Source organism: Rhagoletis pomonella, unplaced genomic scaffold, assembly GCF_013731165.1.
Source record: "Rhagoletis pomonella isolate Grant_MI unplaced genomic scaffold, Rhpom_1.0 Rhpom_scaffold_00023, whole genome shotgun sequence".
Classification (NCBI taxonomy): Eukaryota; Metazoa; Arthropoda; class Insecta; order Diptera; family Tephritidae; genus Rhagoletis; species Rhagoletis pomonella.
In genome coordinates, this window is record NW_023458577.1 from 78,967 (window position 1) to 103,470 (window position 24,504).

Here is a 24,504-nt window from a genome sequence, read left to right on the forward strand (position 1 = left end):
TCAAAAATGCCTATTTGATTAGGATTCCTCAAATATGCTATACGGCAGCTATATTTTCTGCGTTTTGTGTACTCTCCTTCTTCGTAAAATATTTAAGCCAATCAGAACTCACTTCGCAACTGCGTCATTGGAGGAAAACAAATTTTCGACAGCACCATGTCGTAACCTTCTATCTATGAACCTTGATGGGTCGTTGCTAAATGTAAATATTAGTTGGCTTGGTAGTGCCGCTCCAACACCAACACAACATACTCAAGCCAAATATTTACAATTTAAAAGTCTGAATGCAGAGATTTATTTTAGTTTGAGGCAGGGCGTGTAACTACCGTTATGCACATTAAATAAATATTTGTTTTCTTATCATAACGAACGTTCACATGGAAGGCCATATTTATTTACCAAAGGTTTTTATTTTTGTTGTGTTCTCCTTTTTCAGCACCGTTGATGTTGTTATATTTTCCGGAGGCATGCCACGATCAGCGTATGGAGACCACAACTGTGTATCGGTACATACAAACAACGGGAATAATGTTTGCTTGGACTTCACATCAAAAGTAATCGATTTCTTTGTTACGTTCCAAGATAATACCGACAATGTACAAGTCCTGGTCGTATTACTCGAGGAAGAGTTCTGTGCTTACGATTTGGCCGATTCCAAAGTTCCTGCTATTAAAACACCATATCTACATTCGGTTCACGCATCTGCGGTTACTTGCAATTACCTTGCATCCCTAGTAAACCAGGATGTTTATAACAAAATATTGCATGCAGGAGAAGAGCAAAATACTGAGTGCAGCAAGATACAATGGCCGATAAATGGCGGTATTTTAGAGGAAGAAGTTCCTGACGTGGTTGACAATGATGATGTACGACTATACGAAATATTATTGACTGGTCATGAGGACGGTTCGGTGAAGTTTTGGGATTGTACAGGGGTAGTTTTGAAACCTCTTTATAATTTCCAAACTGCCCCTTTGTTTGGGTATGAATAAACGAAATTTTAGTTATTAAAACTTACCTATCTATATTTGAACAGGAATGAGAACCAAGACGACATACCGGCGGAAACGTCAGAACCTTTAGATGACTCAGAACCACCATTTCAGAAAGCCGGCCTATTCGATCCGTACTCAGACGATCCCCGCTTAGCGGTGAAGAAAATTGCTTTGTGTCCAAAAACTGGGCGAATAATCGTTGGAGGCACAGCCGGGCAAATTGTCATTGCTAGTTTTGTTAAAAGGGAATCTGAAAATACTCCGTTTAAAGTTAGTTCAATGAACTTGGTGAGTGATCGTGATGGTTTCGTTTGGAAGGGCCACGATCAGTTGACGGTACGTCCAAATTTGCTTGAACCGGATGCGGAACTTGTTGGTTATTCCGGTGTTGAAATAACAGGCATTTTGCAAGTTCTTCCACCGGCAAGTATAACGTGCTTGGCCCTGGAAGCGAATTGGGGACTCGTAGCTGGGGGAACTGCCCATGGTCTCGTTTTATTTGACTACAACACTTTTTTGCCTGTTTTCCATCGCTGCACTCTGAATCCAAACGGTAAATAAAAAAAAATCGAAGCTATACAAACTAATAAAAGCATTGAATTAACTTAACAGATTTAACAGGCGCTGGGGAAACGTTGTCTCGTCGTAAGTCATTCAAGAAATCTTTACGTGAATCATTTCGAAAACTTCGAAAGGGTCGCTCCTTGCGAAACAATCCATCACAAGTTCCAACAACAGTAAGTACAATTTTAAAAGTTATTGTCATTTTCATTGTGCTAGAGAGCAACTAGGATGTTTTGGATCAAAGCGTTTATTAACAGTGCGGCACCGCGCAGTGGGAAATAAGCGACTAATTTTGTTCAAAAAAGGCTGGAGGAGTAAATTTTTAACCCAGTTGAATAACTATTTTTTTTTAAATACTTGGAACGGGTTTTAGAATAGATTGTCTAGGCCCGACTTAAAAAAATGTTTTGATTTTTATCAGTATATCAAGCCCTAACCGTCAAAAAGGCGTAAGCGACTTTTTTGCAAAATTTTCTTTTTAATGCAAAAGTTTTCGTAGAGCATCTAGAAGCATTTCTGCATTAAAAATACAATTTTGAAAAAAGTCGCTTATCTACGTCTTTTTGGCGGTTAGGACTCGATATGGTGAGAGTCGGGAAAATTAAAATAAAAAGCGACCATCAAACAAAAATTAATATATTTCATGGTGGCAAATTTAAGATTTTGAAGGTGGTAAGAACATTTTTAAGGTCTTTGAATCGATTCTGATGATAAATCGTAAAAATAAAAATGACCGATCCAATCAGGCGGATGCTATCCAAAACTCGTGTTCTTTTGCGTTTTTGTGGATAAAGTGTGCTATATTGAATCGACTATTTTGAATTTCGTAATTCTATCGTCAGAACCGAGTTCAAAGAACTCAGAAAACGTTTTTACCACATTTAAAATCTGAAATTCGTCACCTAGAAAAATATTATTTCTAGTTTGAAGGTTTCTTTAATTTTTTGCATTCACCATTTGCTGATAAAAATCAAAACTCTTTTTGTTAATTCGGTCCAGGACAATCTTTTCTAAAATCTGTTCCAGGTATTTAAAAAAAATATTCTAGGGTGCTGTTCTTTGACTTTATTTATTTTTCTGAAAATCATGTTTTGTCCTTTATTTCCTCTTGTTGTTGTTGTTGTTGTAGCGGCTACAACAACCCCGTCCAGGTCGGTTGGTATCTCAGTCGTTGTAGTCAAGTTCCACTAACGGCAGCCCTAGGAAGCGTGCAGCTTCTGGGGGGTTAGTCCACAGGGACAAGGCCGTTAGGATTGTCGGGTTTTCCGGGCATGCGAAGAGATGTTTCGAGTCATGTGGGGTCTCTCCGCATGCCGGACACTCATTTGTCACATCCTCATTCAATCTACTCAGGTAGGAGTTTAACCTGCTGCAGTAGCCGGAGCGAAGTTGTGCTAGAGTTGTTCGCGTCTCCCGGGGTGGCAGGTGAAGCTCCGTCTCGTCTGTGTCCGGGGGCGGTATGCCTAGAACGGCATTCACAGGTCTAGAGTCTACATAACTCGAGACTGACTCCCTGTGAATGCCGTTCAGGGCCAGTCGGTAACCTGTCTGGTCCAGAGGTTGCTTGATGAAGCTCCAGACTTCGTCCTTCAGTTCATATAGATGCCTCCTGACGTGCCTAGGCGAGGGCTCCTCTGCAAGCAGCTGTTTGTTCGGGTGGCCACTTCTGTGGCTCCCGACCAGGAACTGCTTGCAGAGCATGATGTTCTGCTCCTTTACGGGGAGCATTTGCGCCTCGCCGTGAAGATGGTGTTCGGGCGACATCAGGAGGCATCCTGTCGCTGTCCTGAGTGCGGTGTTCTGTGCAGTCTGTAGCTTCGTCCACTGCGTCCTACTAGCCCCCGGCGACCACACTGGCGCTGCGTAGTTCAAAACCGGCCGGCCTATTGCCTTGTATGTTGCCAGCAACGTTTCTTTGTCTTTGCCCCAAGTACTGCCGGCTAGCGACTTGAGGACCTCGTTGCGGCTCTATACTTTATTGACAATAGCGGTTGCGTGCGCAGAGAAGGAGAGCAGGCTGTCGAATGTTACTCCGAGTATTTTGGGGTTATTCACCGTCGGAATTGGTGTGTCATCGGCGTGAATTCCCAGCGGTAGCCTGACCTCCTTCGTCCAGGTTGTGAACAGGGTCACAGAGGATTTCGTAGGGGAGAGGGCTAGACACTTTGCAGTGAAGATGCGATAAAGTTCAGAGAGATATCCGTTTACTTTCGAACACAGGTCATCAATTCCATTCCCAGTCGCCATGATTGAGCAATCGTCGGCGTAAGAGACAATCGAGACTCCCTCTGGTGGTTGAGGGAGCTTTGAAATGTAAAAGTTAAACAGTAGCGGGGAAAGGACACCACCCTGTGGAACCCCCTGTTTTATTTTCCTCTGTTTACTCGTTTTGTCTCCAAACATTACCGACGAATGTCGACCACTCAGATAATTTGCCGACCACCGTTTGAGCCTCTGTGGGAGAGAGGAGGCCGCTATATCTTCTAGTAGCGTGGAATGGCAGACGGTGTCAAACGCCTTTGACAAGTCCAACGCTACTAGAATCGTTCTCTCACAGGGACGGTTTCGGTTAAGGCTACGAGTTATCTGAGTGTTTATGGCGTTAAGTGCTGTTGTTGTGCTGTGCACTATACGGAAACCATGCTGATGCTTCGCTGGGGTCAAGTGGTTTGTGAAGTACGGGAGTAGCAAGGCCTCGAGTGTCTTCGCTACCGGGGAAAGGGGTGTTATCGGACGATAAGAATCTCCTTTGTTGGCAGGTTTCCCCGGTTTGAGCAGTGGGACCACTCTCCCCACCTTCCAGATGTCTGGGATGATGAGAGTGGCCATAGACAAGTTGAGGACCTCCGTTAGGTACGCTACCCCCGCAGGACCCAAATTTTTCAGCACCAGCATGCATATTCCGTCGGGACCCATGGCTTTGGAGGCTTTCGCCTTCCCGATGGCCACCTGAACTTCACCGCAAGTGAAAGCAATGGGGGCACAGGTTGTTGGCAGTTTGTGCAGCCTTCTGGTCATTCGACCCTTGGCTTTGTCCACCGGAGGATGCAGTATGAACTGCCGGCTAAAATAGCTCGCGCATCGCTCCGGGTCCGACGAAGCATGGTCGCCGAAGGAAATTTCGACTCTGTCGTCGTGCTTCGTCGGATTGGACAGCGACTTCACGGTTGACCAAAGCTTGCTCACACCAGAGGTGAAGTTACAGGTCTTCAGATGCTCCTCCCACTTCTTCCGCTTATGTACGTTTACTAGTTGCCGAATCTCCGCGTTGAGATCCCTGATACCGGGAACTCCGTGATCGGCCTGACGAAGGCTATCACGCTCATCGGCTAGAACAGCCGCTTCGGCAGGGAAGTTTGGACGTGGGTCCGTTATACAACCTGCCGGTATGAAGCGAGCTGCAGCCGCGGTGACAGCCCTGCGGAACTTACGTTCACCGAGATGGACGTCGGTTGGTGTGGGGAGCGCTGTGAAGGTGTTTTCGGTAAACTCCGCGTAACGTTTCCAATCAGCTTTAGAAAAGTTGATATAGGTCCGGTGTTTGGCGGAAGCAAAGTCGGTTGGTTTATCTATCGAGATGACTATGGGTAGGTGGTCTGATGCTAAAGTCAGCATAGGTCGCCATGTTATGCTGTTTATCAGACCAGCGCCGACTATGGTGATGTCTGGCGAGCTACTGCAGTTACCCATAATCCTGGTGGGTGCGTCGTCGTTCATTGTGCAGAATGTCGAATCGTCTATCTGCTCAGCCAAGTATGTTCCCCTACGATCGTTTGACAGGCTTGAATGCCAAAGATCGTTGGGCGCATTAAAGGCACCTACTACCATACGGTTTTCACCTCTTAGGAGCGCACCTATATCAGGGTGATATCCTGCCGGGCAGCAGGTGACAGGGGGTATGTACATTAGCGCACACAAGGGGTGGGTTTTGGGGTTCAAACCCCCCCTAAAGCTAATAACCTCAAATACAATCTGTATCTTAAAGCTAAGAAGCCAGCTCTAAGAAATATTTATTATAATTTCTGTTGCTTGAAAAAGCGCTTTGCTTTTGCTGTAAATTTTCATGAGGGAATAAATATACGAGCATTTTTTTTCTTGAGAGCTGCAAACTGATTTAAGTAATTTTGGTAGAAGAAAATTTCTTTTCCATTTCTCGTCCGTCGTTTTATATGAATTTTTCGCTTTTCTTGAGAGTTCAGTTAATTTTTTCGGTATTTGAAATATTAAAAAAATTTAGCAATCGTGAAAAATCACCATCTCTATCGAAAACCAGAAATCGAAAAAATGAACATAGAAGTGCAAAAATTCATGGAATCAATAAATTTATTTTTACTGACTCTTTTTTAAAATTTATTATTAGGTACTTTTGAAAGTTGAGCGCATCTTGAGTTTATAGAACTTTTTATTAAACAAGTAGTTTTTAAGGAAAGAACACAACCGACTTCAATTCTCATATTCAAATTTAGGGGTACCGTTAATTTCTTCATGATCCAATCATCGGATCTCTAAAACAAATTACGGGACGAACCTTGAGGTACTATCATTCTAATAAAAAAAGGATTATTGAAAACGGTTCACGAGGTCCAAAGTTATGTATTCCGGCGAGATGATAACCTCCCTTTTTTGAAGTCGGTTAAAAGCGTTTGAGTTCTGTTAATCTGTAAATAAAGTGCAGTTTATGAATTTTGAAACGTTTATTTATTTATTACATACTGTACATAAAACTTGCATAAATGTATTTTAAAGAGGGTATTATCTGAAGCAAATTTTCAGTATTTTCCGGTGATATATCTTCAGAAATATAAAACCCCCCTAAAATATATTCCTGGGTGCACCCCTGGGTATGTATATGTTAAATATTTCGAGCTCAACATCGCCTGACCGGATATCGATGCCCTGACATTCTAGGGTGGTATCCCTGCGGTCGATGTCTGCTTCGATAAGACGATACTGCACGGTGTGGTGCGTGATGAACGCTAAGCCACCACCATTATCTCGCTCGCGATATCGACGGTGCACGTTGTACCCGGCGCATCTCAACAAAGTTGAATTGCTGTGCAACTTCGTCTCTTGGACCGCAGCTATCAATATACCATGCCGACACATGAAGACGGTTATCTCCTCATTCTTGCTCTGTAGCTCGTTACAGTTAAATTGAAGGAGCTTCATGTGGTTCGGGAGACGTGTCGTGATGTGGGGTGTAAATGATGTGTGTGTTCTTACCGCCGTTGGTTGTGTGCGCTGCTGTGATGGTTGCCGCCCTGTGGTGGTGGCGGGAGGCGTCGCTGTTGGGGTCTGCGACCGAGCAGCGCAACACGGGCCCTCGAAGTTCCCAGTCCAATCTCGCGTGGTACGCAGACCTGAGCATGCCCTAAAGTGGCACCAGCCAAGGCAGGTGTTGCACTTGAGTGATGTCACATTACGGAATATCCTGGTCTGACATACCGTGCAGATTGTAGGGGGAACCAGGAGTTGTTGGCGGCGGCGTGTGGGTGGTGGTGCGGTTGAGTTGTGTTATGTGGTCTGTCGTGGCTGTGGTATGGTCTGTGGTGTTATTATGTTGTTGTGTTGTGGTGACTGTGTGAGGCTGCTCGGGTGGACTGAGGTTGGCCGTGGAGGCTGCTCTGTTTCAGCAACAGGGGGCCACGTACGACGTGGTCCACTGTCGATGTGTCCGTAGTCCTGAGCAGACTCTAAGGTGACTCCACCCCTCGCAGGCATTACAGTTGACAGAGGTGGAGTTGTGGTGTAGTCGTCTCCGGCATACACAGCAGGTGTAGATTTCTGGCCCTGGGTTTAACTCGATGCCAGCCCTGAGTAGAAGAATACGTAGTGAATGTAGCCCTATGGACGAACAACTTCTGAGATACTTCGCCGACCTAAACGGGGTTAGATCGCCGAAACAACAGCTCTTGGTCGGGTAAAACCCGAGTCATTCCGGTACGTAGAACCGGCTGTCGTGGGAATTTCCTCTCCTGTCCTCTGTCCTTTTTGATATTTAAAAATCGTAAGTACGTCGTACGAAATATGTTATTTTTTTAATTACGAATTTTTGTATTTTTTATACCTTTCTTATTTGATGTAAATTTTTTTTAATCTTTATGTTGCCGAAAAGGTCTCCCTTAGGAGTATAATTGGCCCTCAAAAGGTTTTGGCCTTTAAGATCGGTGTTGACTTATACTCTCACTGATTTTGAAAACCCTATCCCTAGTTATTTATTTTTATACTATAAATCTCAGGGCGAAACCCACAGCGCGTAGTTAACCACTGGCAAGAGTTTAACTACCGATTTTGATAGTCACAACGCTCAGTTAACAAAAGTTTAAACCAGCATGCTCCCATAGTTAAACTCTTGTGAAATTAAATTTTTCTTTTGTGGAACAAATATAAACAGTATAGAAAAATATAGATTTTCCATATGAATTTCCATAGTTCACTATTTGACTCTGAATATAAATTCACACCTACCTGCGAATCCATGCAACAATCAAAGAAGAGGTGAGCAGCTAATTTATACCTGAGGATGTACACACAGAACTGAAACTACTGGTTGAACGAAAGAATATAATCCGCTGAGACGTACCTAACTATGAACCAACGACGATTTAACACGGCTATAAATAGTGACAGACAAACAGAAACTATTCAGAACGAAAAATGACACTGAAGATGGCACAACGCCGAAACCGGTTTGTCTCCAAACCAAATTTGACAAGGGATGACGGAAAATCGTTCCACATTACATCACACTCCTACCCTGTCGGAAATACCAACAACAAAAATGTAAATTCACAGTCTAATCCTTCGGAGCGCGCGCTTTGAAAGTTACACGAGAGGGCGCGCCGCGGCAATTTAGCCGCAAGGTGCATCTCAAAGATTGACTGATTTTTTTTTTTACTTATGTCGAAAAATCATTCAAATAAAACATTTGAATAATTTGTGTTTATATTGAAACATATAAGGCGTGTTTTTTTACACGCATACGTATCTGCGCTTAAAAATTGTATGGAGCTGTAAGCGAATTATTGAATCATGTGCTTATGAATAGTTGGCGATAAAATCAAAATTACTTGTTTTGAAATGGAAGTTGTCGATGATTGTTTTTTTTTACACGTTAAGCGTAGATGTATATGCATGTAAAAAAAACACGGCTATTATAAGCACTTATTTTTTAAATTTTTATCCGTCACCATCAACAGTGGTGTTGGTACATTCTACACATTGTGAAATATGCTTGCAATGTTTTCTGCAAACAATTTTGTTACAATTAATACAGCAAATTTTTGTTTTATTATTCCTGGTACATATTGCTGGTTTCAATTTCTGCTGCGTAGCCGGTTCGCTTCTATATAAGTTTAAAAACATCAACAAACCTAAGAAAATGAATATCATAATAGTTACAATAATGTTAACGCAAAGTATAATTGTAAAATGACACATGACAAAATACTTAACAAAATAAAAATTTTGATTTATACCCTTATCAAAAACTCACTTCTTCAACTATCTTAAACTAAATTTTGCGAGTTACATTAAATTTTTTTGGTACACGGAACGGCACGCCGGGTCAATTCAGCCGCATATATGACACACAAACTTTCAAATACATATATCAACTGAACGATATAACGCAGCAAGTAACAGCTACCTGTGAACCATGGTACATCTCAAAACTTACAAAGTCACCAAGTGGCAGTAGCCGGCTACTACAATTAGTATTTGAAAACCACAAATTAAAATTTTTGCGGGTAGTTTGCCGCGGCGCGCTTTCCGAAGGGTTAACAAGAGAATCAGAAATTTTTTATGGAAAAGTGCTTTTGCGAATACTCACTGTGCCTTTAAAAATTCGATTAATCGATTATTTCTCAATAATTGCAATTAAATTTTTTGGCTTTTGATTAATCATATCGTCGTTTAAAGTACAACACTGCGTATCAAGAAAGTACAAAACCTCACAGATTGACAAGATTTTGTAGAAGATGGTAAAGCTAGTCCTATTTCAAAACAGTTCTCTCTTTTATCCCTCTTCTTCTTCTTACATCTAAGTATCGATATTTAAGTATAAATGGATAATAGCCTACGGTCAGGAACTGTACCAAATGAATGGAAAACTTCGGCCATAGTCCCAGTAAAAAAGATTAAAAATACCATTAAAGCTGAGGAACTAAGGCCAATAAATACCCTCCCTAAGTTGGAAAAAATATTGGAAACGGCTGTAAAAAACCAATTAACATACTATATCGAGTCTAATAATATACTCATTAAGGAGCAATCAGGTTTCAGGGCCAAACACTCATGTGAAACTGCTCTAAACCTGGTTCCATCACAATGGAAAGAGGACCTTAATTCCAGGACGAATATTGTGGCTGTATTCATTGATCTCAAAAGAGCCTTCGAGACAATTGACAGGGATGTTATGTTGAAAAAACTGGAACATATTGGTATAGAGAATTCCGAACTTAATTGGTTCCGTAGTTTCCTCTCGGACCGAAAGCAACAAACACTGATTGATACATCCTTATCCTTATTTATATCAATGATGTAAAATCAGTTTTGAAACACTGTAAGGTAAAACAGTTCGCTGACGATACTCTCTTAACGATTAGCGACAGGAGCATACCTAATGCAATGGTAAAGATGCAAGAAGATCTTGATTGTTTACACAAATGGTTGTGCGCAAACAAACTCCAACTAAATGTGACAAAAACTAAGTCTATGCTCATATCTAGGGCTGTCAACGTCGACCACATTAACTATAGATTAAAAATCAGGGATGAATTAATAGAAGACGTAAAATCATGAAGTATCTAGGTATAATCATTGACAATAAGTTAAAATTTGAGGAGCACATTGAATACACAGTAACTAAATTGCGAAAAAATTGGTCTTATTAAAAGATCGTGTAAGTATCTAAGAAGGAGGTATAAAACCCTAGCCTACAGATCTATAGTTGAAACGCACTTCATATATTGTCCAAATCTTTTTTATAGCTAATGACACACAAATTGATAAACTTCAGAAAATGCAAAATAGAGCTATGCGACTTATTTTGAACAATCGCTACGATACACCCATACAGGATATGATCCCAGAGTTAAATTGGTTGAGCATTAAACAGCAAATATTTTATCACGCTATGAAATTCATATTTAACATAAAGCAGGGTAGGCTTCCGGATTATCTGAGTGACACCTTACGATATATTAATGAAACTCATTCATACTTACTAAGGGAAAACAACAGCTTCAGGCTACCGCTATATAGAACGGAAGTTGACAAGAAAAATATCTGCTATAAAGGGTTGAAATGCTTTAACGAACGTAGGCACTTTCAGGAGGCTGCTATTTAACTAATGCAAAACAATGGCTATTAGGTAGCAAGGATGGGCATGGAATCTAGTCCTTTCCATCCGTCCATAAATGAGGAGACAGAAGCGTTCGGCATGGAAACTAGTACTTTCCATCCGTTACAGCAGCATGACTCTGGATCTCGTCCATTCAGAGCGCCTGCCTCCAAAATGGTATGGAGAGGAGGCGGCTTGGAAACTAGTCCTTTCCAACCGCCCAGTATATGTACTGTGCTGCTCGGAATCTCATCCATTCCATATGATACTCTTAGATATTTATTATTTATTAGCAGGGAACGGATTTTTAGGACCTAAAAACCTATAAAAAGGGCAAAATAAAATAACGAAATAGGCTGGAAAAGGCAAAATGTTATTATTATTATTATTTAGTACTGATTTGAATATCAGAACTAATAGAATTATATGAGCATTGGCTGCCGAGGCCATCAGCTCTACGTTGCATAAATGAGTTGTGTTTATATTTCTGTATGTGTCACGTAGTTTTAGTGGTTATATGGTTAAATCAATAGTTTTAACGAATCTAGCGATTTTTTCAATGTTTGTGGAGGTAGGAATGGAGAGTATTTCCGAAATGTTCTGTGAGTCGAGTATTTCTTGTTTTGCTTCTTCGTATAGAGGGCAATCGTTGAGGATGTGTTGCAATGTTTGGAGTGTGTTACAGTTTTCGCAGATTGTTTGGTTTTCTCTTTTTAGTAGATATGCATGTGTTTGTGTTGTGTGCCCAAGACGGAGTCGAGAAAATATCCTGGTTTTAAAACCGTTTACGTTTTTGGGGTATTCCGGAGGAACTAGATCTTTGTTGATGGCTGAGCAGTGAGGGTGTTGGTGGTTTTGGTATTCCGTTTTTGACTTTGCTTTTAGGTGTTGGTGGATGTGGTGTTTTATGTCAGTTTTTTCTATGTTTGAATCGGTGAAGATGGGAGCCATACATGCGAATTTCGCAGCTTCATCGGCGTGGTAGTTACCTTCGATACCTGCGTGTCCTGGAACCCACAGTAGCTTAACGTTGTTGACGTTTTTTATTAGTATATCCCTAATGTTGTTTATGGTTTCCCAGTTGTTACAGGTGGGATTTCTCACCGCTCGTATGACTGACAGGCTATCAGAGCATATGACCACTTTTTGCTTTTTATGAGTACATAGCGCCAACGCTGCTAGAATGGCACTTGCTTCTGCAGAGAATATTGAGGAAAGAGGGATCATTTGCTTTATGCTTAGATAAGAACCAAATTCGGTCATAACGCTAAACGCTGTTGAGTAGTTTGTTTTGGAGCCATCTGTGTAAATGATAGTCCATCCGTTCTTTTTGAGGTCGGTTGTTTTTTGTAGAAACAGTTGTTTAAAGGTGGAGTTAGGGGTACTGTCTTTTTTATATCTATTTAACGACCAGTCGTATGACGCCTGATTAATTTTCCAAGGAGGGTTGTGATTATCGATTGCCCGGAGTTTTGGTACAATATCGTATTCGGTGCAGAGTTGCAGCACTCTTGATATTGCTGGGACCGTCCTTAGAGCTCGCTTGTTTGACACCAGTCTTTTCGCATCTTTGTCTATTATTGAGTTGGTTTGGAAGAGTATTTTTGGAATAAGTTTGGCTCGAACAGTATGTATTCGTTCTTCAAGTTTTGGTAGGCCAGACTCGATTAACAGATTTGTTACTGGGGTAGTGCGGAAGGCAAAAAGGGCAGCTCTGATAGCTTTGTGATATGTGCTCTTAATGGTGTTAATGCTGGTTTTGGAAGCTGAGCCGTAAAGAAATAAACCATAATCAATTTTGCTGATGATTATTGTTTTTATGAGGTGTATGAGGGTGTTAATGTGCACATATCCTTTGTATGAGAGATATGAAATGAGGTCGACTCTAGGCAGTAGTGCTTTTTTTAGTGTAGACAGTTGGCGAATCCAGGAGTAGTTATTGGTGAATATTAATCCCAGAATTCGGAGTTCTTCAACGTTTCGAATAGTATTGGTACGTATGGTTATGATGTGGTTGTTTGCGTTACATTGGTGCTTTTTGCAGATGTGTATTTTTTTTGTTTTGTCGAAGGATATCTGCGCTCCTGATGTTAATGTCCATGCTTCTATTTCTTTAAGGGCGTTCTCGAGTACCTGATTGGATTCATTGTTGTTTTTGATATTACATAGGATATATAAATCATCTGCGTATATGCAGTGAGAGATGCGATCATTATTTGAGAGGATTGAATTGAGTTCGTTGAAAGCTATGGAGAATAGAAGAACTGAAAGAAGTGAGCCTTGCGGAATGCCATTGACCGAGGGGTATAGGCTAGAGCAGATGCCATTTACTCTTACACGGATTTTTCGGTGTTGGAGAAATGCTTTTATGAAACCGAAAATTTTCGGACCAACTTTCCATTGGTGTAGCGTTTTTAGGATAACGTGGGATCCAATCCTATCGAATGCTTTCTCAAAGTCAATTGATAAGATTGATGTGTGATTCCGTGTTGACAGAGCTTTTGAGGCGTGATAGTCAATGTGCAGCAGAGCGTCAATGCATCCTTTACCAGGTCTAAACCCGACATGGTTAGATGAGATGAGCTTCATCTTTTCCGCGTACCAGAGCAACCGCGTGGCTATTATTTTCTCTACTAATTTCGAAAGACACGAGATTAGTGAGATGGGACGGTACGATCCAGCCAGTTGGTTGTTTTTTTGGGGTTTTGGAATAGGGATGATAGTGGCTGCTTTCCAGTTTTGAGGGATGATACCTGTGGAAAATATGGTGTTGTAAAGTGTCAACAGCCTTGTTTTTGTGGAGAGATTTAGGTGCTTGATCATATTATATGATATACGATCGAAACCGGGTGTATTCCCTTTAATTATTTTTAAAGTACAGAGCAGTTCGTCAATTGTTATGTCGGCTTCCATTTCCCTTGCACTTTTCGAGGTAACTTGATTGGGAGTTTGTTGCAGAGACTTTGCTTGTCTGAACTGGTCGGGAAAGTTTTCGTCTAATGAGTGCTCTGACCAGTTTTGGGCAAAATGGTGGGCTATTAATTTGGGGTGAGTAATTATATGTTGTGGAGTTTGAATTGCTGTAATTGAGTGTTGCGTGTTCTGATTTGTTAGTCTTTTGACTTTACTCCATAATTCCTGTGGTGTTGTGTTGACGTTTATTTTTTTTTGCGAAGTCTTGAAAGCTGGATTTCTTTTGTTGCTTCATTTCTCTGCGAAAAATTGCATTTCTTCTTTTGTATTCTAAGAGATTTAGTTGTGTTGGGTGTCTACGGAAAGTGTGCCATGCTGCCATCTTTCCACTTCGTAAAAAAGCCAGCCCTGAGTTCCACCAAGGTACGTGTTTTCTGCCTCTATTTGAAGATTGAGGGATGTATAGGTTAGCTGCTGTGCGTATTGCTTTAGTCATATTATTTGCTTCCTTGTTTGGGTTATCGCTGTATGGTCTTTTTTCGAGTTCGAGTTCCACAGTTTGGTTGAATTTTTCCCATTCTGCAAAATCGCATAAAAACTTTTTTGTTGTGTAGTGGGTTCTGTAAGTTTGTGATAGAGTGATTGTGGATATCACAGGGAAGTGATCGCTGTGATAAAGGTCTTCTAAAACGTTCCATGTGATAAATGGAAGGAAATTTGGTGTGGAGCATGTGATGTCTATGTGTGTTAAAATACCATGTGTTGATAAATGTGTGGGTCTACCGTCATTTAAAATGCATAGTTCCGCTTCATTTATAACGTTTTCAAGAATTTGTCCTCGAGAGTTGGGCGATGGAGAGCCCCATAAAGGGTTCCAGCTGTTAAAGTCACCTAGCAGTACAACTGGTGTTTGAATGGACGCAAGTAGATTGGTTAGATGTTGGCAGGGAATTTGTTGATTAGGTGGTATGTAACAACTTATTATTGTAAATTTTGGGTTTAAGTTGATTTCGACCGCGATTATTTGCAGATGTGTGTTTATTGGTACTATTTTGTGTTGAATATTTGTTTTTATCAGTACACCTACACCTTGTTTGGATGTCGTGTTTTGTGGGGCAAAATAAAATAGCGAAAAAGGCAGGAAAAGGCACTAGTATTGCAAAAAAGGCAAAAAAAGGCAAAACAAAATAGCGAAAAAGGCAGAAAAAGGCACTAGGTATTGCAAAAAAAAGCAAAATAAGGCACTAAAAAAAGACAGAAAATACAAAGAACCTTCAAAAAATACATTATTTTAGAAGTGTTTATATTACAAGTAAAAAGAGAAAAAATAAGAACTAGTTTCGTTATATGAAAAATTTGTACTTTGAGTCTTTGACTATTTTATCCTTTCGAGTTTCTAACTAATAAAACTTTAATCTGTATAGTTGTAGTAACATTGAACCAATAGATGCATTTTGAAGTTTTCTGGCAGCATTTTCATTCGATTTTCGCGAAGAAAAGTTTTGAATGTACTAAATGTGCGCTCGACGTAAGTTGATACAAGTGGAGCCCAATTTAAATATGGAACGATTGAAACGTTCATATTATCAGGAATAAGGGCGTTTTCCTCGCTTTTTACAATTTTATCCACACCCTTTATTGTCCCCAAGCTTACGTTAGCTGAGAAAACGGCTTTGAATTTTTCCAACACCAAGAGGTCTCTGCGCCTCTATAAGCCGCATGGGCATGTGTATATTTTTTAGTCTTAAAAAAAAAAAATTGTAAATGCTATAATCGCTTTTTTAAAGGTAGAAAAGGTAAAAAAAGGCAAATATCTTAAAAAATGCAAAAAAAGGCAACATCAAATGTGTATATATGGAATCAGGAAAAGCTAAGTCGTGGACATTCTTAATCGAATATACTCTATCTCTTTAGCAGAAAAAAGGCAATTTCCATAAAATCCGTTCCCTGTTTATTAGATACATATGTATAACCTATATTTCACCTAGATGAAAAGATAAATTAAAATAAGTGTATAAGAAAATTAACATTACGCTATCCCTACTTTTAATGAATAAATGTGGACTTTGTAATTTTTGTTATATATGTGTCATATGTGTATATATCAGAGCTGTGTAATGATTGTATCAATTGAGTGTGCATTCTCATTTTTTTGTTTCAAAAATGTGATTGTTTGATTTAAAAAATTTAAGAACCACTCTTGAGATTGGTTACAAATCGTAAACAGAACATATGTAGAGTGTTATGGAATGGTTGAGACCCATTCTCATAGAGAATGTGAATGCAAAAAAAAACTCAATCGTGTATGATTGTACGTTTATGGGAATGCAATCTGTCATTATCAATCAGTACTAATACTATTTCTTGTATCAGGGTTGAAATTTGTGTACTCAAAATGTGAAATCTGAAGATTGCCATCTCCCTTAAAATAACTAAACAAATAAATATTTGGTGCTGAAACATTTTTCTAAGTGTTTGGCCGAGCTTCTCCACAAACTTGAGGCATGAGTTCTGTTGTTGTGATACAAATGGAGACACTTACATATTTAAGGCTGACACCGAACGCCAAATGATTATATAAGAAGAGTTTTCAAGGCGGATGCATGAAAACTATAGTACGCTTGCAAACAATTAATAACATTTTGTGATAAATAGTTTTACAAATGTATTAGGACTTCAAATTTGTGTTTTAGTAAAGTATCAATTAAATAAATTATTATTGTAAATTAGTATTATAATAAATAGATATAAAAATGTTTATATTTGGCAGCTCTTAGACTTTTCTTTAATTGTAACAAATGACAGATGTAAACAAAATAAAAAAATTATTGCAATTTTACAAATTTAAAGAAAACGGGCATTCCTTACAAAAAAATATAGTAAGGGATCGAATTGCGCATATTTTTCTTACAACACCAAGTGCCTCCAAGAAGTGTTAAACCACTAAATACCTTAAAAAACGCCTTCAAAAATTTGAAACGAGAGCGAAGTGCAGTGTTCAATTGTGATCGGAATTGCAGGCAAAATTTGTGCGTTTGTAATTAATGTTTTATTTGAAGAAATGTTGCCCCTTGTCATTAAAAATAAGCAAACCAAAGGCCTCCTCCCCACCCGCCTTTCCACTGGTGGTTACACAATACTTGAATAGCACCTTAATTAACATTTGCTTGTTTTGTGCACGCACGGCCATTTAAACAGGCATGTCTGAATCGATTTCCTTCATCATTCTTAGCAATTTGATGTGCATTTTTATTGTTATCTGTTGCAAACAGACATTCTAGGAACTAAATAGGTTCTAAAATCTCTGTACACAAGCGCACTTATTTTTAACAGTTTCCAGTTTCTGTAATATTTATCAAAACAACTTTTATTTATTTTATGTTTTATGTGATTTTTAGAAGTGTCGAATACTAAAAAGTGCTGTGACTGGGTTTATGTAATTTAAAATTGTATTGATGATTACTAATAATTATAAAAAGGCGCTTACACATCGATGGTCCTCTGCAATAACGACACAACTCAAAATTTCATATATTTCAGTAGAGCCAATTAAAGAATTTTTGTTTCGTAATTTAGCAATAATATGTCTTGGAACGGAATAATTCCGGATTATTTACAGTCATATTGTAAGCTTTCAAATTATGTCTTTTTCTAAAGATTCAGTAAGTGTTGGACTGCAAAAATACGAAATAAGTAACAACTCGTATGTAGTTAAACGAAAAAAAAATCCATTTGTGTTGCTGAACAACAGCACAAAACGAAAAGTGTCGTTATTTCACAGTTTTTGACTTATGCCAATATTCACGATTAATGTTAGATATTTGCCACTGTTCAGTAGTAGAGATGGGCACGGGCCTAAATTTTCAGGCCCGGCCCGGCACGAGTGCAAAATCAACTTTCAAAACACGCACGAGCCCGCACGTTAAGAATTTTAGTCCCGGCCCGGCACGACGGGACACGTCCCAGCCCGGAAATAAAGAGCCAACTTTTATTGTATGTATACATATGTACATGTTTTTAATTTGGTGTTTATGTATGTATATTTACTTAAGCGAATCAATTTTTTACATCAAAGATTTTTATTATATATTTTCTGGGAGTGGAAGTGAAGGGTATTTTATGTACAGATGTGTAAACAAAACTACAAAGTATCTTATTTTTTCTATCGGTTTCCAAATATTTCTTTTTTTGCTTTTCCTTATCAAAAGAGTTTTAATATGTACTATTTTTTTTTTTGATAAAAACAAAAGCTTATCTAAATTTGTAGTATTAGCAACGGGCTTTTTCGTGCTTTTATTTTACTCAACGCCCATACACGCACGAGTTCGTGCTGACAGCAAATATTTCGGCCCGTACCCGCGGGCTTACGCAGGGGCCCATGCCATCTCTATTCAGTAGTAAGGATTGGCTACTTCGGTTTTATTCCAAATGGCAAAACTTTGCCTCTGCCGGATTGGTAACAACAGTGCCTATGTCGACTTGCCTCAGAAGAATATGGTTATTTATAAACCTAATCCACTATATAACTCAAAAACCTGAAATTTTGAGTTATGCCGTTATTGCAGAGGACCATCGACATATGTTAGTGTTTGGCCGAGCTACTCCTCCGATTATGGCATGCGCCTTGATGTTGTCGCACAAAGGGGAGGGACCTACAGTTTTCACTATTACAAACAACTTGTTCCTTTTTTATGTTGGCCGGAACTGGGCTCGACCCTCACCCTGCGGATTGGTAGTACGCACTTCTAACCACTACACCACAGCGATCGCTTATTTAATGTTAATCATTAATCGCGATTAAACATTTATTCGTTAATTTTTAATCATTCATAGACTAACATTTTGTCGACAATACTCGCATAAGATAGTCCCAAATTTTCACAAAGGAGAAAAGTGATTTTCTTCTAAACTTTTGAATGACATCTTGACTGATCTTACTAATTCGGAATTTCTACTATTACTTATAGAGTAGGCTATTCATAAAGTCTGGGTTATGAAATAAAATTGTTTCTATTATAAGTTCCATAAATATAAGGAGACTTATTGTTTAATTTATTTTTGCAGATAAATTTGTATCTTGAGCTTCTTTTTCCAAAAAGTGGGGATGTCAAAATTTTAATAGATATCGGATGTACGGTAATTTTCCAAAGATATCTCCTAATAGATAAGTTCATGATAATTATTCCAAACGAAAACTTAAAATTGATAAAAAAATAATAACTACATTTAACTAATTTATATTAGAGGTTTGAAGTTTATCCCACTGTAAGTATGAAATCTTCAGCTATGTGTTTCCATTGTCACTTCTTCATCGCCATATCAACAACCTGACAATTGAGAAGATTGCGACGTTTCATGCTACCATACACAATATCTTAAATCCTGCAGATTTTATTATTGACCTTTGGTTTGTTTAAAAACATTTTCTTTTTAGATTCGAAACTTGATCAAGCTAAATTGCCTTTGTTTTTGACTAAGAGATGCTCAATAAGCTCATAATTGTAGTTCTCATTTTCATACATAACAATAATTATAAATTTTTGTTTCACACCAACTCCAATATTGAATAGTAAAATATATTTTAATCTTACCCAAATAAACAACGATTTAGTTCAATGGTCAAGCGCATATAGAGTATAGGGTGGTAATGTGTTAAAGTCTTAAAGTTTTTAAAGGTAAAATAATAATATCTTTTGAATCGTTTTGTAATTTAACCAAAATTCATTAGAATCCACTTACACAAGTAAAGTACTTTTCAACATGCATTAGCAGAGTACACTTCTCTTTGGTTTACAATTTGGTTGTCAAACCCACTACATCGGATCTTTTGACACATTTACCAGAATTTACCACCAAAAAATCGTCGGACTAAAACTGGTAGCTTCTGACAAAGAGATTCTGGTAAAAAATGGTAATTTCGGATTCATGCGGGTTCACAACTAAATAATATGGGGAATACTTTTGAGGTGTTTGAAGAGGGTTGCGGCCTGTTTGAAACTAAATTTATTTATAATAATCATATTTTGGCCTTGACACTTTTGCTAAGTTTTGGCCGAGCTTCTTCTCCAATTTGTAGCGTGCGCCTTTGCTGTCACACAAATGGGAGGGACCTACAGTCTTGCGAAGACACCGAACGGCGATAAAATTTTTATGATGAACTGTTTTTTTTATTAAAGACACTAAGATTTTTAAAATATTTTCACTAAAATTTTTTTAACCTAAATCTAAAGCTGCGAAGTAGTTATCTAATTTAATGTAAATTTTAAACATTTTCAAGGTAAGATATGAATTATATTTAAAACGTAAATGTTAATACAACTGTTTTATATATAATCCCAAACTTATGATATAAAATCGCCTCTACCAAAAAACTTAAATTGGGTAACGCCGGTTTGAATTCTTACAATTGAGCAATTGTCAAAAATCTTCCTTTTTATCAAAAAGTTGCTTACCAGGGTGTCTTTGAACTAATGATTGGTACTGAATTAGAGAATGCACACACATAAAAGATTGCAGCCTTTTCAATCCGCATTCAGTGTTAAACCTTTTTTTGATTGGGCATTGGTTTTTTCAATCTTGCTATAAATATGTTGATATGTGAATTCATAACTGCTTTGAGTGAATGGAAAATTAAAAAAAATATAAACCTCAATCTTAAGCGAAGATTAAGTAATGAAAACTGGATAGAAAAAAATTTTTGATTTAAAATTGAAAATGATTTCACACTTACACAGCTCTGGTATATATATGTAGGTCATACGACCGTAATAAATAAATAAATAAATAAATTAATTAATAGATGCTAAGAGCTTCCGGTGAGCAAATGTGTTTTTTGGCACAATTGTCAGTTACGAGGTTTTGCAGAACGACGATACCTTGCTTTGTACTTCAAACGACGATATGATTAATTAATCGATTATTCTATTTTTTTTTTTGCCATCCCTACACGGCACTGCGGACCCCGCCTTAACACCACCTACACCTTGCTTGCCATCAAGGAGCATAACACAATGCTCTGTAACCAGTTTCTGGTAGGGTGCCACATGGCCACCGGAACATACACCTGCTTGCACGTCAGAAGGCATCTATACAAACTGACAAGACATAAGCTTTCACAGGGAGTCGGTCTCGATTTATATCGACTGCCAACCTGTGAATGCCGTTTTGGGTACACAATAGACTGAGTGAAAAAAATTACTAACTTTTTTTAACCCGAATAACCATGAAGTTTGTTTGTGAATATATTTAGCTGATTTTTTTAGGATCGGTCACTGGGACCATAAATTTGAAATAATTGATAACACAGGTCCACAAAAAAAAATCGATGAAAGGTTCCTTTGACCAAACCTTGTCTATGAAATGTTTTTGGGGTCGCTGAACATCAATCTGAAGCCCGTTTTGCTCCATCACGTCTAGATTTTGTCCTAACCTCAAAAAACACCTCAAATTTTCTCTGTCACGTAAAATCCGAGACATTTTTTAAGGTTAGAAAAAAATCCAGACTTGATGGAGCAAAACGGACTTCAGATTCGAGATCAGCGACCCCAAGAACATATACCAGACTAGGTTTGGTCAAAGGGACCTTTCATCGATTTTTGTTTTTTGTGGACCTGTGTAATTATAAGGGAAATTATTTACGTCTTCTCTTAATAATTATATGGGACTTTTATTGAAATGAAACTTATTAATTTAGTTCGGAGATTTAACGCGTTAAATATTTAACGCCACGATTGTTAATGTCATCAAATCTGTACGTTCCTTTGATTTCCAAATATGAGGTGTAAATAAAAGGGTTGTTAGGATGTATGTATGTATGTGAGACGCGTTTGCTTTGGCGGCTGATGACGAGTGAGTTAGCCCTGCTTATAAAGCTAACGTTTGAGCTGTCTGTTGCTGTTGCCAGTATTGCCACTTCAATCGAAATTTTGCCAAGGGAAATGCTATCTCGAGTACTTAAGCTCATGTCTTCAACATGGCGCCCCGCCTGCACCAGCCGCAGCGCTTCTGGTCGGTTTTAGGGACCCACTGCTTCTTCGAGTGTAGACATCTTGCCTTTCTATCCGGAAATAAATGAAGACTAAAAGAGGAATTTTAGTATTCGTTAGATAAAAAGAGAAAGTGAGTGATATAGAGAGAGGGAATTCATTTGTGAAGGTGGATCCTTATGGAGGTTAAATGGGTGGCGTGGAAGTTCCACAATGTGGCGAGTTTAGAGTATAGGCAGGGTCATATGAATATGAAGAATATGAACAACAGTCTGGTTATCCCATCATATACCACATATGTACATATGTAGAGATATATATAACGCATTTTGTAGATATAGGACCGTCTTATAATTTTTTTATACTGCGGTTGTATGAGATCATGGACGGTAACAAATGGAAATATTTATGGCCGCGCAATATTTGTGAATTGGAACGGCTAGTCATGTGACGGCTAAAAACTCTACACCTCACTAATGCTGCATGTTGCGTCTTCGGCGAGGTGGGAAATAGAGATGTCGTTGGTGATGACACGTAGTTTGGTTTTTCGACAGCTGTCGTTTATACAAATTACATCGATCATACACAGAGAAACATGCAAAATATAATTTATATTTATGGAGACGTGAAATCAATGAGAATGTCTTCTGAGTGTAGGTTGTAGGAGCCGCGATGCGTAAAACGATCGAAACAGGTTCGAATACTTCTTGCAGAGTGGCATGAAGCTTCCATTGTTGAGATGAGGAATCGAGTGTGATTATTGTAAACAACTTGTGGCGAAATGCCTTACCAAACGCCTAGCAGTCCTTGTGCTCCCATAAGAGTACGGTAAGAAAACTATACTTATTCCAACGACTAATGTTTTCTGATCATAGTGGGGTTAGGTTAGGTTAGGTAAGGTGGCAGCCCCGTGTAACCGGAGCTCACTTAGACAATGTAAGATTCTCCTTTGTGATACCACAATTTGGATAGGCCCCCTAAACTCCGAGCCGATTATGTATTTACTAATACGGCTGATCTCAATGCCCTAGAGCTCCTCGGGGCTGTTTAGAAAGTGAGAGCCAAAGTACTTCAACCTTAGCCTCGCAAACGCTGGGCCCCTAAGAAGATAGTGTTGAGGTGCTTCTACCTCGTCATCTTCCAGGCAACAGCGACACAAAGGGTCCGGCAGAATGTTCAGCATAGTGGGGTTGCTTTTGGAAATTCTCTCGCTGAAATCTACGATTGATGTATGGGATGTTCTTTATTTTGAGCTGTTTCTTTATAGCGAAATTTGTTCGGGTGATTGAAGCTTGTGGAGTGTGAGCTGGAATGGGGTTGGTTCTTTCTCGGTGGCTTTGAGACGGTAATTTATTTTTGAGTATGGCACGAGTGCGCATGCTGGTTTCTCGTGCTGAGCCTGCTTTTCCTAGAGGTAAGTGCGAAGTTTGTTTGTCCTTTGTTGTCGATGTTCGTTGAAAGGGTTTCTGAGAAGAGCTCGCATTGGAGTGTTTATCCATTGGCGGTAGCCATCCTGCCGGGCCGACCTGTTCATCGATTGGGGCTGGATGCAATTTCCTGATGGCTGATTTCAACGAATCATTGGCAGATTCATTTTCCTGAGTGGTCAGAGATGATGTTTTCGCTCCTCCATTAAGAGTGTTCGGTGGAGTAGAACATGAAGAGAGCGATTTATTTGTTTTGTCCTTGGAGGCGGACACTTGTGGGGTGGAATGTTTGGAGAACTCAATAATGTCTGATGTGGTGAGGGGTATTGGGTATTGAGTGATGTCTTTGTGGATCGACATCTGTGCAGTGGACTGTAATATATGCCTCTGTTCACTATATTTGGAGTTAAACGGAATTGTGATCGGAGGCATCCTGGAGACTTCATGGGTGTACGAAGGGTTTGTTACGTTCTGGGTAGAGTTGTGACTTCGCTGAGTGGTGGGATTAGCCCTCATAAGTTCCAACGCTTCTAGCATTTCAGCTTTGCAGTTATCGTGGCTATCAGTGCATTCGCTATATATTTTCTCTACAGAGCTGCTGACTTCTGTATAGTCACTTGAGATGAAAACTGCGCGAAAGGAGGATACGAGACTATCCCAATTTTTGTCAAGGAGATCGATTTTGACTTTTATGCGAGATTCAGTGAGATTCACAACAGGAGAGAGTGACCAGCTAGAGCAAAATTTTTTCAATCTATTGCTCTCAAAAATAAAGTCCCTGTAAAAATAAACTGTGGAGTGGGGAGTATCTTTTAAATTGTTATCCATTTTATAGGGTCAAAAGCGAACAATTTCATATTAACTCTTATTTTTTGCAGTTCAATAAACTAAACAAAATTTTACAATGCAAAGTTGTAATTTTTATACCCGAGCGCACTTGTGCACAAGGGTATTATAACTTTGTTATTTACTATAATATATGTATATACATATGTAACTATGCATGTACTTTTGTGTATTAGTATGTACCAATTTGTTTTTTAGTGCGTTTAATGTATAACAAAGGCAAGTTATAGCAAATTATTTACCTTAATTTTGTGTAGAAATTCTTGTGTAGAGTGCGTACATATATACACACATATATTATGTGAAGATGGGATTTTGGGAGGTTATTTTGTTGTTATGCGATGAGAAAGTAATGCATAATAATGTGGGATTGAAATTAGCAAATTGCATAGAGAGTGCAGTTGATCGTTCTTGCGCTCAATTATGTTGCT

At 38.9% G+C, this 24,504-nt stretch overlaps 1 protein-coding gene across 1 annotated transcript in view; it reads left to right on the forward strand.

Annotated features, from left to right (window-relative positions):
• Nucleotides 1-24,504, forward strand: part of LOC118749616 (lethal(2) giant larvae protein) — a 366,665-nt gene that overhangs the window by 74,648 nt on the left and 267,513 nt on the right. Inside the window, exons 2-4 of the mRNA XM_036484421.1 lie at nt 437-982; nt 1,037-1,548; nt 1,608-1,732. Coding sequence (XP_036340314.1) covers nt 437-982; nt 1,037-1,548; nt 1,608-1,732 — 1,183 coding nt within the window. The remainder of the gene's footprint in view (nt 1-436; nt 983-1,036; nt 1,549-1,607; nt 1,733-24,504) is intronic.